We start from the raw sequence: 14,354 nt of genomic DNA on the forward strand, positions 1-14,354 counted from the left end.
CCATAACCACTGAGCAACAGGTGCCCCTATGGCAAATATTTTCTCCTGGCCTTTCCCCTATCTTTTTGCTATGTTTACATAGTACTTTGAGTTTTGCATTTTGATAAAAATCCAAGATAGCTATTTTTTGTTTTTTGTTTTTAGGGTCTTATTTAAGATGCCTTCCTGACCCTTTTCTCATAAACATGTTCCTGGATAATCTTAACACTTTACCGTCTTGTATATGTTTAGTTACTTGAACTTTCTGGTTTTTTTTTTAATGATGTGAGGCAAAGATTAAACTTTCTTTTCCAAATAGATAGACAGTTGAATGACCCGTTTATGCAGAAAGCAAATCAAAATAACTATCATTTATCCAACAAATACTACGAGCAAAGGCATCTTATGCACATTATCTTATTTAATTCCAAATCCCCAGTGGTTAATATTCACATTTTACAGAAAAGAAAATTGGAGCATAAAGGAGTTAAATAATTTGCTCAAAGGACAACACAGCAAGAATATGGAAAGATTAAGATTGGGTTTTCTTAGAAGTTTCCAGATATGTGACTTATTTGGGAGGAGAAACTTCCTCTGTTTAGATGTTTAGGAGATAAATGTCCAGCTATTCCAAGGAAAGTTCAGAGGGTGGAAATAGGAGAGATGGACTATTGAAGAATTAGACACTTGATTCAATCCTCACCACTTCTCTAATGATAAGACATTTAGTGCAGAACAGTAGGGGAGCTATTCCAGGTCATGAAGCCCAGGGGCAGGTATCAAAGGCTGGGTCTCCATATGCAGATCCACAAGCAATGTAAGTTTCAGAAGTGAATTAACTAGATCTCAGTTTTTTTTATCTGCAAAATTGGGGGGGGAGGAGAATAGATTGTTGTGAACATTGAGTAAGTTAATGCATGTGCCTCACAAATATTGGGTGCTCTGTAAATGTCACTAATATCACCACCATAATTTTTGAACAGCAGATCCTCAACATAAGGACAACTCCAATTGTGTACATAATAATCCATATAAATTATTGGCTGTTCTTAAAATATACTCAAGTTTGAGGAGTATACCCAGAATCCTGAGAGAATGAATATTATCAAATGATTCCTTAAGAAGTGATTTCATCCAGAGAGAGAAGGGAAAACAGTGAAGGGAGCATGTCTGAAATCTCTGTCCATGCTTTTAATGTTTCTTGAACTTTAATTTTTCATACATCCTTTTCCAACATTTGCCATGTCTTGGGTCAAAAGCCATCACCTTGAAGACTGCTTCTTCCATTTCCATATAACATCCATATTACTATTTACTTAATATTTTTATTTTAAAGTGAGCTTGTTTACTTTTTTCTTTTTCTTTTTTTTATTTTTGGAGACAGAGTCTCACTTTGTCACCCCTGGTAGAGTGCCATGGCGTTACAGCTCATAGTAACCTCAAACTCTTGGGCTTAAGTGATTCTCTTGCCTCAGTCTCCCAAGTAGCTGGGATTACAGGCACCTGCCACGACGCCCAGCTATTTGTTGTTGTTGTTGTTATTATTGTCAATGTTTTTTTAGCAGGCTCAGGCTGAGTTTGAACCCACCATCCCTGGTGCATGTAGCCAGAATCCTAACCACTGAGCTATGGGCGCTGAGCCCAACAAAAATTTGTTAAACTACTGCCATGTGGCAAACGCTGACCTGGGTGACCAAGACTATCAATGTCTATGGCCTAATGGAGTTTACATTCTAATGATGAAACAGGCATTGACAAGGAAACCACTAAGTGTAAAATAAAACATAGTTTATGCTAAATTCTATGAAGTGCATGAAATAGATCAGTATGATATTAATGAGACTATGTTAGATGAAAGCTGTCAGGAAAGACCTTTTGAAGAGTTGACATTTTGAGCTAAGATCCCCAAAGATGGAAAAGAGCCAGATATGCTAGAATCCAGAAGGTCAGAGGCAAAGACCCTGAAAAACCAACAAGGAGGACAGTGTGGCCAGAGTGGACAGGCAAGGGAGAAAGTGATGACAAGTGAGAACAGAGAGGCACCTCAAGTATGCAGACCCTCAGGAAGGTCTCTGAACTTTATTATAAGTGTGTTGGAAGCAGGGTATTGAGGAGTGGTGTGATAAGATTCTGATTTACATAACCAAAGGGTTACTGAAGCTGCTATGGTGGGGTGTGTTAGAAAGGGTAATACGTAGAGTGGGAAGATCATTTAGAAGTTTCTTGAAATAAACCAGGTGAGAAATTGTGTTTGCCTGGGGTAAGGTGGTGTTAGTGGGGACAGAGAGCGACAGAGAGGAGTGAATAGATTCAGGATTAACTCTACAGGTGAGGCTGGGAGACTCACCTGTAGAGTTAATGGATGGGTGGAATGGGAGAAGCAGAAGACGAAAGGAGAAATCAAGGAAAACTTCAGGCTTTGGGCCTAAGAAACTGAGAGCTCTGAAGTGCATTTTGTGGAGTAAAGGTTCTTTGCAGGGGAAATTTAGAGTTCCTTTTGGAGCATGTTAATTGCTGCATACCTACATTTCTGAGGTTAACACCAGGAAAGCCGGGATCATGCAAATATCCCCTTCTGCAGACTCTAGGGGGGAGTGTTGGAGGGTGAGTTCAGTTATCTCAGAAGAGCACGTGCACCTTGAACCGGGTGGAGAAAAGACGCCTCTGTCACTGTCCATGGTGCTGAACCGGTCCAGTAAGCTCCCCACAGTGCTGAACCACCGCGAAAGGCGAGTCCACTGGGTGCTGTCCGTGGTTCTGAACAGCACGGGTTTTTGTACGTGCGCTGTCCCCAGTGCTGAACCATGTCTGTCACCAGCATGGACTGTCCAGGGGAAGAGCCAGTGCCACCTGAGCTGTCCGTGGTGCCGAATCAAGCGGCAGGGACGGCCCGGCGGTGCTGTCCGTGGTGCAGAACACGTTTGGGTGTGCGCTGTCCGCGGTATTGAAATTCCAGCGCAGATACGGACTGTCCCACAGGACTGATGCACTTACACATGAGCTGTCCGTGAGGCCGAATGGCCACACAGACAATTTGGAGAGGATTGTTTTATTCCCCCCTCAAACAAAGCAGTCGTCTGGGGAAAGGCCCGGAAACAAAGCTGTCTGGGCCGCTGCTGAGACCATGGAATCAAAGCAGATGAAGGCAAAAACTGCAGAGTCATTTTTAAGTGACAGCCTTGGCTCTTAGGATAGCAGGACCTGGCTACAGCCTCACTGAAATTACTATTATAGAGACAGAGTCTCAAGCTGTCGCCCTGGCTAGAGTCCTGTGGCATCACAGCTCACAGCAATGTCAGACTCTTGGGCTTCCTCAATGAAATTACTAACATGGAGTTTCCAAAACAACTTGGAGGGGGGATGTATGTACAAAATATAAACTAAAGGATGTCCCCGCATCCCCATGATCCAGGCTGCTGATTCCCTTGGGCTGGGAGAAGGAAGCAGACAATGGGCAAAGCCTGCTATATAAGCACTTGTGAGTTAGTGGCAAAGCCTTAGTTTTTATGTTATACAACGGAGTCAAAATGCATATTAATGCAGGTTATAGAAATGCAACATGGATACACTTTCTTTAAAACATCTGAAATTATAACTTTCAGGTGGCTTTTTTTTTTGAAATGATGAGAAGATTTGTAATTTAAAAATCCCTCAAAAATCTATACTAAAAAAGTATACTTTCTGATACAATGTATAGTGTACAATTTCAAACGGTGTTTGCTGTTTTAGCACACATTATCTGCTGAATACACATGCCCATTTTCCTTTGTCAGGATTAGTCTTGAATCATGAAAGGTTTGAATTGTGCAGGCTCTTCAAAATGGGGGCCCCGGCACAAAATCCAAACACTCTAGGATTGTTAAAAGAGCAAATCAATGAGAAAGTTTGTTTGCCCCAAACACCTGGTCCCAGGTGTGCCACAGATGCCCCAATCTCTCAAGATACAGACATTTGTAGAACACCTAGTATGTGCTGGACATTGCAGGGGACACCCAAGATGCCTGAAATATATCCCATCCCTAAGAGGATGATGTTTACATCTCTTCAAAGGGCAGAGAGATTTGAGCCTCTGCCTTTGAGCTCTTTGCTCAGATAGAAACACTGTGATCTGCTCTTACCCTTTTCTTTTTTTAAAATCCTCTATTGAAATTGCTGGCCCAATGAGTTTTGATATTTCAAATTCTCAAAAGGAGCTGGGGCTCATTATGTTACATATATTTTTCTTGCTTATTGTTTGCCTTGCATCCTAGAATTTGGGCTTGACGACGGTAGGGACTGTGTATTTCTTTTTTTTTTCTTTACAGTTTAATGTATTTTAATAGCTAATTTACAGGAACAGTACAGAAGACAGACAACACTGAAAACATGTACTTGCAGGTAGGACAACTCAGAGAAGAATAGTGAGTGGATGGAGTGTACTGTGTGATAAAAATGCTACAGACACCATTTAGTTGCTGTCAATAAGAAATTTACTTGTTTTTTAAAAAATCCAAATGTTGGCATTGTCCAAAAAAATTTAACAGGTTTGTTTATAATTGTTATAAAGTTAAACTGCTGAAACTTGTTCACTAAAACATTTTAACTTGCACTAATGCTGCACATCCCCACATTTATATTAATAATTCACACACAAATGAAAATGGAAAAACTGCCTATACCTGATTTCTGTCCCCTATTTTTCCAGTCACAACCATATACTTAAGTATCTTCTTGATCCCATGGGGAAAAACCCCAATATTCAGAACTACCAATAACAGGAAGATAATTTTTTATTTATATATAACGAAATGTTTTTCCATCATAGTGGACTCTTAAGCACATTCTCTACATATGCGGCATGTTAGCTGGATGTCTTTTGGCACAATTGTTACATGTTTGGCATAGACAGGACACAGGTTGGTATCTTTAAAAAGGCCAACCAGACAGGCCTCACTTGCCTCCTGCAAAGCACCAATAGGTGCGCTCTGGAAGTGTAGATCTGTCTTAAAGTCCTGAGCAATTTCTCGCACTAGATGCTGGAAAGAAAGTTTGCGAATCAGAAGTTCAGCGGACTTCTGATAACATCTAATTTCACTGAGCACCACAGTACCAGGCCTGTAGCGATGACGTTTCTTCACCCTTCCAGTAGAGGGCGCACTCTTGCGAGCGGCTTTTGTAGCCAGTTGTTTCCTGGGTGCTTTACCATAGGTGGATCTGCCGGCAATCTGCTTTGTATGAGCTATGGTATAAAGACCTTCTTACTCCCCTCATTTGGCTGGAGCTCAGCAAGCTAGAGGCTGCGCTGGTATTAGGCAGAGACGGTAGTGCCGTGGCTGCGAACACTGGTACTGTGCATTTCTAATTTGCTTCTGAGCCTTAGCACCTAGAACACTTCTTGTTACATACCAGATGCTCTAGGAATGTTGGTTTGGGAAGACTGAAGGAAAGGTGATGCTTGTAAATGTAAACTGTCCTAATGTCTTAATGCTAGTAATGCATTAAAATGAAAATGAGTGAAATGAAAGCGCATCAATTGGCTGGATGCAGACCCATGAATACCCAAACAAGACATTCCAGATCACGGATCTCCTGTTGAACAAGACTCCACAATAAGACCACTTATAGGCAGCTGATCTATTGTTCTGTCCCAGGGGCCCATCAGCTGCAACCCAGAAGGCAGAGAGAGAATCCTGTCAGTAAGGATCATCCCACAAAAGAATTTACTCCAGGAATACTATATGAATTTATCTAGTTTATGTGGCCATCCCCCAACTGGCAGATATTTGGATTATTTCCCCATAGTGATTATTTGGGAGCCTCAAACCCCTTGGGAGGGGCCTGAGTTTAACTTGTAAGTGGAACAGTCATGATTTAACTCAGGATGATCTCTCCCCAAAGACCTCCCCCCCCCCACACACACTACTAAATGTATTTTGGTTTATTTGGAGGGAAAACAAAGGATGACTGAAGTGGGGAAACTCATCTCATTGCCTATAACCTTGAAGCATCCAGTCACTGGGAGTATATGGTACAAATCCTGGAAGGGCAACAAGCTGCCAACTCTGCTGAGAATCCACACTTCCTCCTGACAACCCCTATCCCACAGGGTTTTCTGTAATACCCCTACAAAATGATGGGGTTAACATAGCAAAGACAGAATCATTATGAATTAAGTAACTTTTTCTTTTTTTTTTTTTGGCTGGGGCTGGGTTTGAACCCATCACCTCCAGCATATGGGACCGGCACCTTACTCCTTTGAACCACAGGTGCCACCCGTAAGTAACTTTTTCTTTTTGGAATAAAGTTTTACTCTGTCACTCTGGGTAGAGTGCCAGGTGGCATAACACCTCATAGGAACCTCAAAATCCTGGGCTCACGTGACCCTCTTACCTCAGCATCCTGAGTAGCTGGGACTACAGGCACTCACTATGATACCCAGCTAGTTTTTCTATTTTTAGTAGAGACAGGCTCTCACTTTTTCTCAGGCTGGTCTCAAATTCCTGAGCTCAGGCAATCCACCTGTCTCGGCCTCTCAGGATTACAAGATGAGCTTCAGTGCCTGGCCCCAAAGTAATATTTTTTTGAGACTTGTTCTGTCCTCACCAAGACCTTATTGGTGGGATAATGCTATTATCCTCATTTACAGAACAAAATCTTTGTAAACTGATATGGAAACATCTCCAAGACACACTGTTATATAGGGGGGAAAAGCAAGTTATATGAAAACCCAACAACACATAAAACAATGTCAGATATTTTCTGTGGACACACAGTTATGCATGCAAAGCCTGCATGCATAGCTGCAAAGCCAGGTTAAAAACACAAGAGGTATTTAAAGGAAGAAATCAAAAGATTACTGAGTTTACCCAGGCTACACTTGTTCTTTCATAATGAAAAAAGCAGTAGTTATATTAAATAATTATCACATTCAAAAAGCTTGTGACACATCCTCCAATCTTAGCATGGCAAAACTCAAGAATAAAATTGTCTTTGCTGAGGAGTCCAGGCTTATGGGAAGTGCTCAATGTTTAGGATTAGGCAAAGTGGAAAATATTTGGCTAATTTTAGGAAAGGAGACTAATTTTTCTTCCTGACTATGGTATCCCATGAACATGAAAATTTTGCTTCCATGTGTATTGCTTATGAAATAAAGGTTAAAATCTTAAAAAGACTAAAAATGAGGCTCGGTGCCTGTAGCACAGTGGTTACGGCACCAGCCACATACACCAATAGTGGCAAGTTCGAACCTGGCCCAGGCCAGCTAAACAATGACAATTGCAACAAAAAAATAGCTGGGCATTGTGGTAGGCACCTATAGTCCCAGCTACTTGGGAGGCTGAGGCAAGAGAATAGCTTAAGCCCAAGAGTTTAAAGTTGCTGTGAGCTGTGACGCCATAATGCTCTACAGAGGGTGACATAGTAAGACTGTCTCAAAAAAAAAAAAAAAAAAAAAAAAAAAAGACTAAAAAAGAAAAGCTAAAGAAATGAATAATTGTGAGGCACATTTCAACATGAGATATGTTAAAATGTAAAAACATTTTTGAGTTTACTTACTCTGTCACTCTGGGTAGAGTGCCAGGTGACATAGTTGAGGATTCCAGGAAGCCAAGGTCCAGCCAGACATAGTGGTTCACACCTGTAATCCCAGCACTCTGGGAGGTAGAAGGAGGAGAGGATCCCTTGAGCTCAAGAATTCAAGACCAGCCTGAGCAGGAATAAGACTCTGTCTCTACTAAAAATAGAAAAATTAGGCAGAACAGAGTGTTGAAGGTGGCAATGGGGAGGAGGCAAGTCCAGGAGGTAGGAGTGGCCAGATTCCACAGTGCTTTGTGAGGAATCTGGTGTTTACTCTGAGTGATATGGCCATGGAGGGCTGCCCTTGAGTGGGGTGGCATGGACTCCTACTACCCCAGGAGAGGGGTCATTCAGTCCCCCACCCAGCACCCATAGCCTCTACTTCATGGCCAGGCCTGAGGACATAGGGACATAGACACATGGCCCAGAGCCCATAGGGTGAGCCTATAGACCAGCACATAACCTGAATGGCTTCCTGGTGAATGTGTGTGGTGGTGTATCCTTGACCCTGTCTGTATCAGACATTGGGGATTCCAGGAAGCAAAGGCCCAGGAGTTAAGCACTGGGAAATTCAACATATCCATCTGCAGGAGAATTAGTTTAGTGCAGGGATGGTTATAGACCTAGCTGTGCAGATGGGCCCAAGTTCAAACCCTGTCTCCTCCACTTACATGCTGTGTGACCTCAGGAAGTTTACCTTGCTTCTCTGAGCCGCAGACTACTTATCTGTACAACAGAATAGGCTTACTTCAAGGATCTTTTGAAGGTTAAAGGAGCCACTATGTATGAAGGAATGTGGCGCATAGCAAGCCATCAGTAGACATCTCTCCAAAGGGCCTAAGAAGGCCTTTCTCCCTCCATTTCACCAGCAAAGAACTGTGAACTATATTTGTCAATTGTTGCCTAGGTTAACACCTGTTCTCTACAATGCACACATTATCTCATTTATTCTTCACAAACAGTGCACAAAGTGAGAACTAGTATTACTCTCATTTTACAAATGAAGAAATAGGGGTTCAGAGATGTTAAGAAACTTGCCCAAAGTCACCTAGCAAGTAAGGTCACAGTTTGGATTTGAATCCAGGCTTTAGACTCTCTACTCTTACTGGCTACATTATCCTCCTTTTTTCCCCTTTATTTTTAAAATGAGGGCATTATTTCTTACTGGAGTAGGAATAGCACACACTCACTGAGATGGAGTACTTACTTTGTGCCAGGCTGTTCTGATTTTTTTTTACAAGTGTTAACTTATTTTGATGATTTCAGTAATTTATTTAAAATTATAAAAATAGTATTCATTTCACTCCAGGGCAGGCGTCCTCAAATTATGGCCCACGGGCCACATGTGGCCCGCCTTGGACATTTATCCAGCCTGCTGGGTGTTTTTGCCCCTGCTGCCTGTCCTGCTTAGCAGCTGACTTGTCCCTGGGCCCTCAGTCCAGCCCTCCAATGGTCTGAGGGACAGTGAACTGGCCCCCTGTTTAAAAAGTTTGAGGACCACTGTTCCAGGGAATCTCATGAGAAAGACTGCATTAGGAGCTGGTAACTGAGAGACAGCAGTAAGACCCAGATCTCAGTCATTTCTCTGGTCACAGCAATTGGTTCATGGGTGAGTCTTTTTCAGTGACTGCAAGAGGACTTCTCTCTCCATCTGAATGTGACTGAGATGTGCAGTCAAGTAGCTGCTGGAAACTGCTGTCATCCCACAGGGAAGCCAGCCTGTGGATGATGCCAGCACATAAAGTGAGAGCCAGAGAATCACAATGGGGCTCCAATGATGAATGTATATACAAATACCTAGATTAAACCCATCCTGATGCCTACTTAACTACCATACATTTGACAAAAGATTTGCATTGTTTATACATTCTAGAGTGATTGTTTTTCCTACTTGCAAAATGTGCTTACTAATAAACCAAATTATTTATTCTTCAAGTACATCAGTGTCATAAAGTGTAGAATAAATGGAAATGACAGGGTGTTAGCAACCAGCACTATCAAATATCTAAATTAAAAAGATGGCCCAGAGAAAGTTGACTTTGGGATAAACTCCATTGTAAACAAAGCTTCACATCAGCCTTAAGAAACTCACTTGAAATTACTGATACAGTATGAATGTCAGTGTTCCTCCAGATTTGCATGTTTTGAAATTTAATCCCCAATGTAACAATAAAGAAAGGTGGGTGAGACCTTTAGGAGGTGATTAGTGCCCTTCTAAAAGGTCTGAGAACAGCTGCTTCCCATCTCCACCACCTGAGGACACAGATAAAGATGACACGAGACACCAAATTTGCAGCTTTCATCTTGAACTTTCAAGCCTCCAGAACTGTAAGCAATAAATTTGTATTGTTTACAAATTACCCAGTCTAAGATCTTTTGTTAAAGCTGCAGTAATGGACAAAGATAGTTACCTGCACGTTTAACAAAAAAGGTAACTATAAAAGGGCAGACTATTTATGGAAACCAGTATTACACCCGAATATCAAACCTATTCTTTGTTTTCCTTCCTGCCCACCTCCCCCCACAGTAGTAGAATTGAGTTTTGACTGAACAACTAGAATCTATATCTTTCACACCTAAAAGACTTTAAAAAGTAACAGACAGCTTTAAGAAACTTTGGCATTTGAAGCAGTAGTTATTGTAATTTGCTAACTGAAAAAACTTCTCTCCCCCTCACATACAACTTGTAAACTTCTACCACTTGCTAGCCTGGTGTTGGGAGACTGGGACAGGACAGGATACCCCTTAACCCTTATTCCCCCCCCCCAAAAAAAACCCCTCACAGATGGTAACAAACTATTTCTAGGCTCCCGGGCAAATGACAAACGTGTCCATCTGAGTCTACCTCCTGCACCTCTGCCCCCCACTTCACCACAGAGGAAACCAAGCCCCACAGTCCCAGTTCCTAGAACAACTTACTTGGAGAGCTGGGCCTGAGCCCTGACCAGTGACTTGGGTTCGATGACAGTGAACTTGAAAACATCCCAAAGGAGAGGAGACACTGGGATGGGGGGTCATTCTGCTGCTTGGTGGAGGGGGGCACGTGTGATACAGAAGCCTCTCTATAAACCCCACATTCCCATGCCACCTCTGTCCTGAGCTGCCTTGTACTCCATGGGGAGACCTGGCCGTATCCTGCCTGCAGAGGCGCTCAGGTGTGGATCCTCAGGTGCCGCGTCAGGTTGGTGTTGCGGCTGAAGGTCTTCCCGCACTTGCCGCAGCGGTATGGCTTCTCGCCAGTGTGGATGCGCTGGTGCACGGTCAGTGAAGAGTTCTTGATGAAGGCCTTGCCACACTGGCCGCAGCGGTAGGGCTTCTCACCGGTGTGGATGCGCTGATGCTCAATTAGGTATGCGCTCTGGCCGAAGGCCTTGCCACACTCACTGCATGTGTAAGGCTTCTCCCCAGTGTGCACGATCTGGTGCACGAGGAGTGACGAGCGCCCTGTGAAGTGCTTCTTGCACACATAGCACTCATATGGCTTCTCACCGGTGTGGATGCGCCGGTGCTGTGTGAGTGCTGAGTTCTTGCTAAAGGCTTTGCCACACGCGCTGCACTCAAAGGGCTTCACACCGATGTGGAAGCGCTGGTGCTGAATGAGGTAGGAACTCTGGCTGAAGGCCTTGCCACATGCGTCGCACACATATGGCTTCTCGCCCGTGTGGTTGCGCTGATGTAGGGTCAGGGAGGAGCTCTTGTTGAAGGCCTTGCCGCAGTCCCTGCATGCATAGGGCTTCTCCCCTGTGTGCGTGCGCTGGTGCTCGGTCAGGTGCATGTTCTGGCTGAAGGCCCGCCCACACTCGGGGCACGCATAGGGCTTCTCCCCGGTGTGTGTACGCTGGTGCACGATCAGGTGCATGTTTTGGCTGAAGGCCTTGCCGCAGTCCCCACACGTGTAGGGCTTCTCACCTGTGTGGACGCGCTCATGTTGCGTGAGGGACGAGGTCTTCCGGAAGGCCTTCCCGCAAATGTCGCAAGCATAGGGCTTCTCACCCGTGTGTGTGCGCTGGTGCACTGTGAGATTCATGCGCTGGCTGAAGGCCTTGCCACAGTCTCCGCATGCATAGGGCTTCTCGCCCGTGTGCACCCGTTGGTGGATGGTGAGGGACGAGCGCTCGATGAAGTGCTTCCCGCAGGTGTCACACTTGAAGGGCTTCTCTCCCGTGTGAATCCTTTGGTGTTTGATCAGGGAAGAGCTGCGGCTGAAGGCCTTGCCACACTCACTGCAGTCGTAGGGTTTCTTCTCCCTGCAGGGGGCTGGGGCCTTACTGAGGTCTGAAGCGCTGCGGTTCTTCCCAGGCCTTGCAAATGGACAGGGCCCCTTTTCTGTGGGTTCATCTGGCCTCGGCTGGACTGGGGTAGAGCTCTGGTTGGCAAACATCTTCAATTCTTGGCCCTCGGAGACTGACTCCCCAAGGAGTTTGCTCACCTGGGGAATTCCCAGCCCCTCCCATCCCATCCTGGCACCTCTGTGCTGCTCCTCTAGCCAGCTGCCTTGTCTCCATGCTGCTCCTGAGGTGGGACCCCAGGCTCCAGTCCTTGCTGGTTCTCCCATGGCTGCCCAGAAGGATGGTCGGTGTTCTGAAATGTCATCCTTTGGGTGTGACTCTTTCACATCAGGCTGAGTCCCCCAGTCTAAAAAAAAAAAAAACAAGATGCAAATATATGTCTTCAATAGTGCTAGAAGCAAAGAACTGTCAGAGTGGAAATGGGTGATGAAACCCAAGTCCCAGAGGCACAAGGCCCAGGTAAAGCTAGCTAATAACCTCTGGATGGCAAGGTAGGGAGGTGTTGGGGATCTGTGCACCCCAACCTGGGATAGTGGTCAGTAAGGAAGACAGCACTGGAGAAATCTTAAGACTTTATACCAATCTGATAGCACAAAGTTATCATTGTTTCAAGCACTAAGCAGCAGCCTGAAAACAATGCAGCAACCTGCCCTGCTTCTGGGGAGTCTTTTTATTGGGTTGTAGAGGACACCAAGAGGTGAACACATATGAACAAGATGATTTGTGGCTGGGGGGCAACCCTTGGGCAATTCATCCACGGATGTTCCTTGCTAAGAAAGAGTTGGAGCCTGTGGTGATCCTTAGGCATGCAGTCATTGTCTAATACTCCCCTCACCTGTCATGTACCATCTCAATAAAAGGCTACTGTGGAGGTTGCTCAGGGCTACCCTGCAATCAAGGTTAGCCTGCTTCCTGCAAGCTTGTACTTCTAATCTCCCTCACGCCTGTTTCCTTCCTGTGGCGTCGGAGACCAGGGCCATAGGGATTGTGACATTGGGTACTATAACAGAGTATATGTGGCAAGAATGCACAGCAGTCAGTAGTTAGCAGTCAAGGCTGAAAATGAGAGAGGAAGGCTAGGTACAGGGGCTCACACCTATAAACCCAGCACTTGGGAGTCTGAGGCAGGTGGAATACCTGAACTCCCAGGTTCAAGACCAGTCTGAGCCAAAGAGAGACCCCCGTCTCTAAAAAATAGCCAGGCGTTGTGACTGCACCTGTAATCCCAGTTACTTGGGAGGCAGAGGCAAGAGGATCACTTGAACCCAAGAGTTTGAGGTTGCTGTGAGCTAAGATGCCATGACACTCTACCAAGGGTGACAAAGTGAGACTCTGTCTCCAAAAATAAATAAACAAAAATAAACATGAGAGAGGGGCCAGGCATGGTGGCTCACGCCTGTAATCCTAGCACTCTGAGACACCGAGGCAGATGGATTGCTTGAGCTAACGAGTTCAAGACCAGCCTGAGCAAGAGTGAGAGACCCCATCTCTAAAAAAAAAAAAAAACAGCCAGGTTTCGGGCAGGCACCTGTAGTCTCAGCTACTTGGGAGGCTGAGGCAAGCGAATCACTTAAGCCCAAGAGTTTGAGGTTGCTGTGAGCTATGACACCTGCGCACTCTACAGAGGGCACCAAAGTGAGACTCTGTCTCAAAAAAGAAAAATGAGAGAGGGGAGATTATAACTCCCAGGAAGGTTGGGTAAAAGGTAAACAGGGACATAGGGTAATAAAACATCTGAAATGGCCAGATAATGTATACAGGGAGAAGAAAGGGGGGGAAACAAGTTTTGTCCCTTGGAGCTATCTTAACTTTCCTAAATTAGCCCGCCTGTACTGCTGAATTCCCACATAAACATTCACTTGATGGTCAGTTTACCCAGAGTTGGAAGGCCCATGAGGAATTCAGCTTGCCTGCCTCCTACATGTCTACTCCCTGGTGACCCTGACATTAAAATGAAAGGAACCAGTAAGTAGGGGAGAGAGATATGTGGAAAGATATGGGTATGAAGATTTAGTAAGGAAAGATAAAAGAAAAGAGAATAATTTTATATAGGAAGGAATCTTGTGTGAAAAACTTTTGTCCGAAAGTAACTAGTGGTTTAAGAAAGACAATTTAAGACAGGGGTCCTCAAACTTTTTAAACAGGGGGCCAGTTCACTGTCCCTCAGACCGCTGGAGGGCAAGACTGTGGGGCTGCTAAGCAGGACAGGCAGCAGAGGAAAAACACCCGGCAGGCTGGATAAATGTCCTTGGTGGGCCGCATGTGGCCCCGGCCTTAGTTTGAGGATACCTGATTTAAGACAAAAACGAGGGATTTTAAAAATGTTGAAAGATTGTCCGTGCAAGTCATAAAGGTTCATGAAGAGGAACTTAGAAAGAATTTTGTATGTGATTAAGTCGGTTATAATGAAAAGGAAATCTCTAGTTAAAACAACAGTTTTCTGTTCTCAGTTTTTAAGACTTACGTATTTGGGCTTGGCACCTGTGGCTCAAACAGCTAAGGCGCCAGCCACATACACCTGAGCTAGTGGGT

General features: G+C 44.6%; 1 protein-coding gene across 1 annotated transcript in view; it reads right to left on the minus strand.

The window, feature by feature from the left end:
• Positions 1-9,921: 9,921 nt before the first annotated feature.
• Positions 9,922-14,354, minus strand: part of ZNF71 (zinc finger protein 71) — a 33,443-nt gene continuing 29,010 nt past the window's right edge. The window contains exon 4 of the mRNA XM_012808568.2: positions 9,922-12,168. Within this exon, the coding sequence (XP_012664022.2) occupies positions 10,685-12,168 (1,484 nt within the window). The 3' untranslated portion in view covers positions 9,922-10,684. The remainder of the gene's footprint in view (positions 12,169-14,354) is intronic.

Source organism: Otolemur garnettii, unplaced genomic scaffold (assembly GCF_000181295.1).
Source record: "Otolemur garnettii isolate 467f Iridium unplaced genomic scaffold, OtoGar3 scaffold00091, whole genome shotgun sequence".
Classification (NCBI taxonomy): domain Eukaryota; kingdom Metazoa; phylum Chordata; class Mammalia; order Primates; family Galagidae; genus Otolemur; species Otolemur garnettii.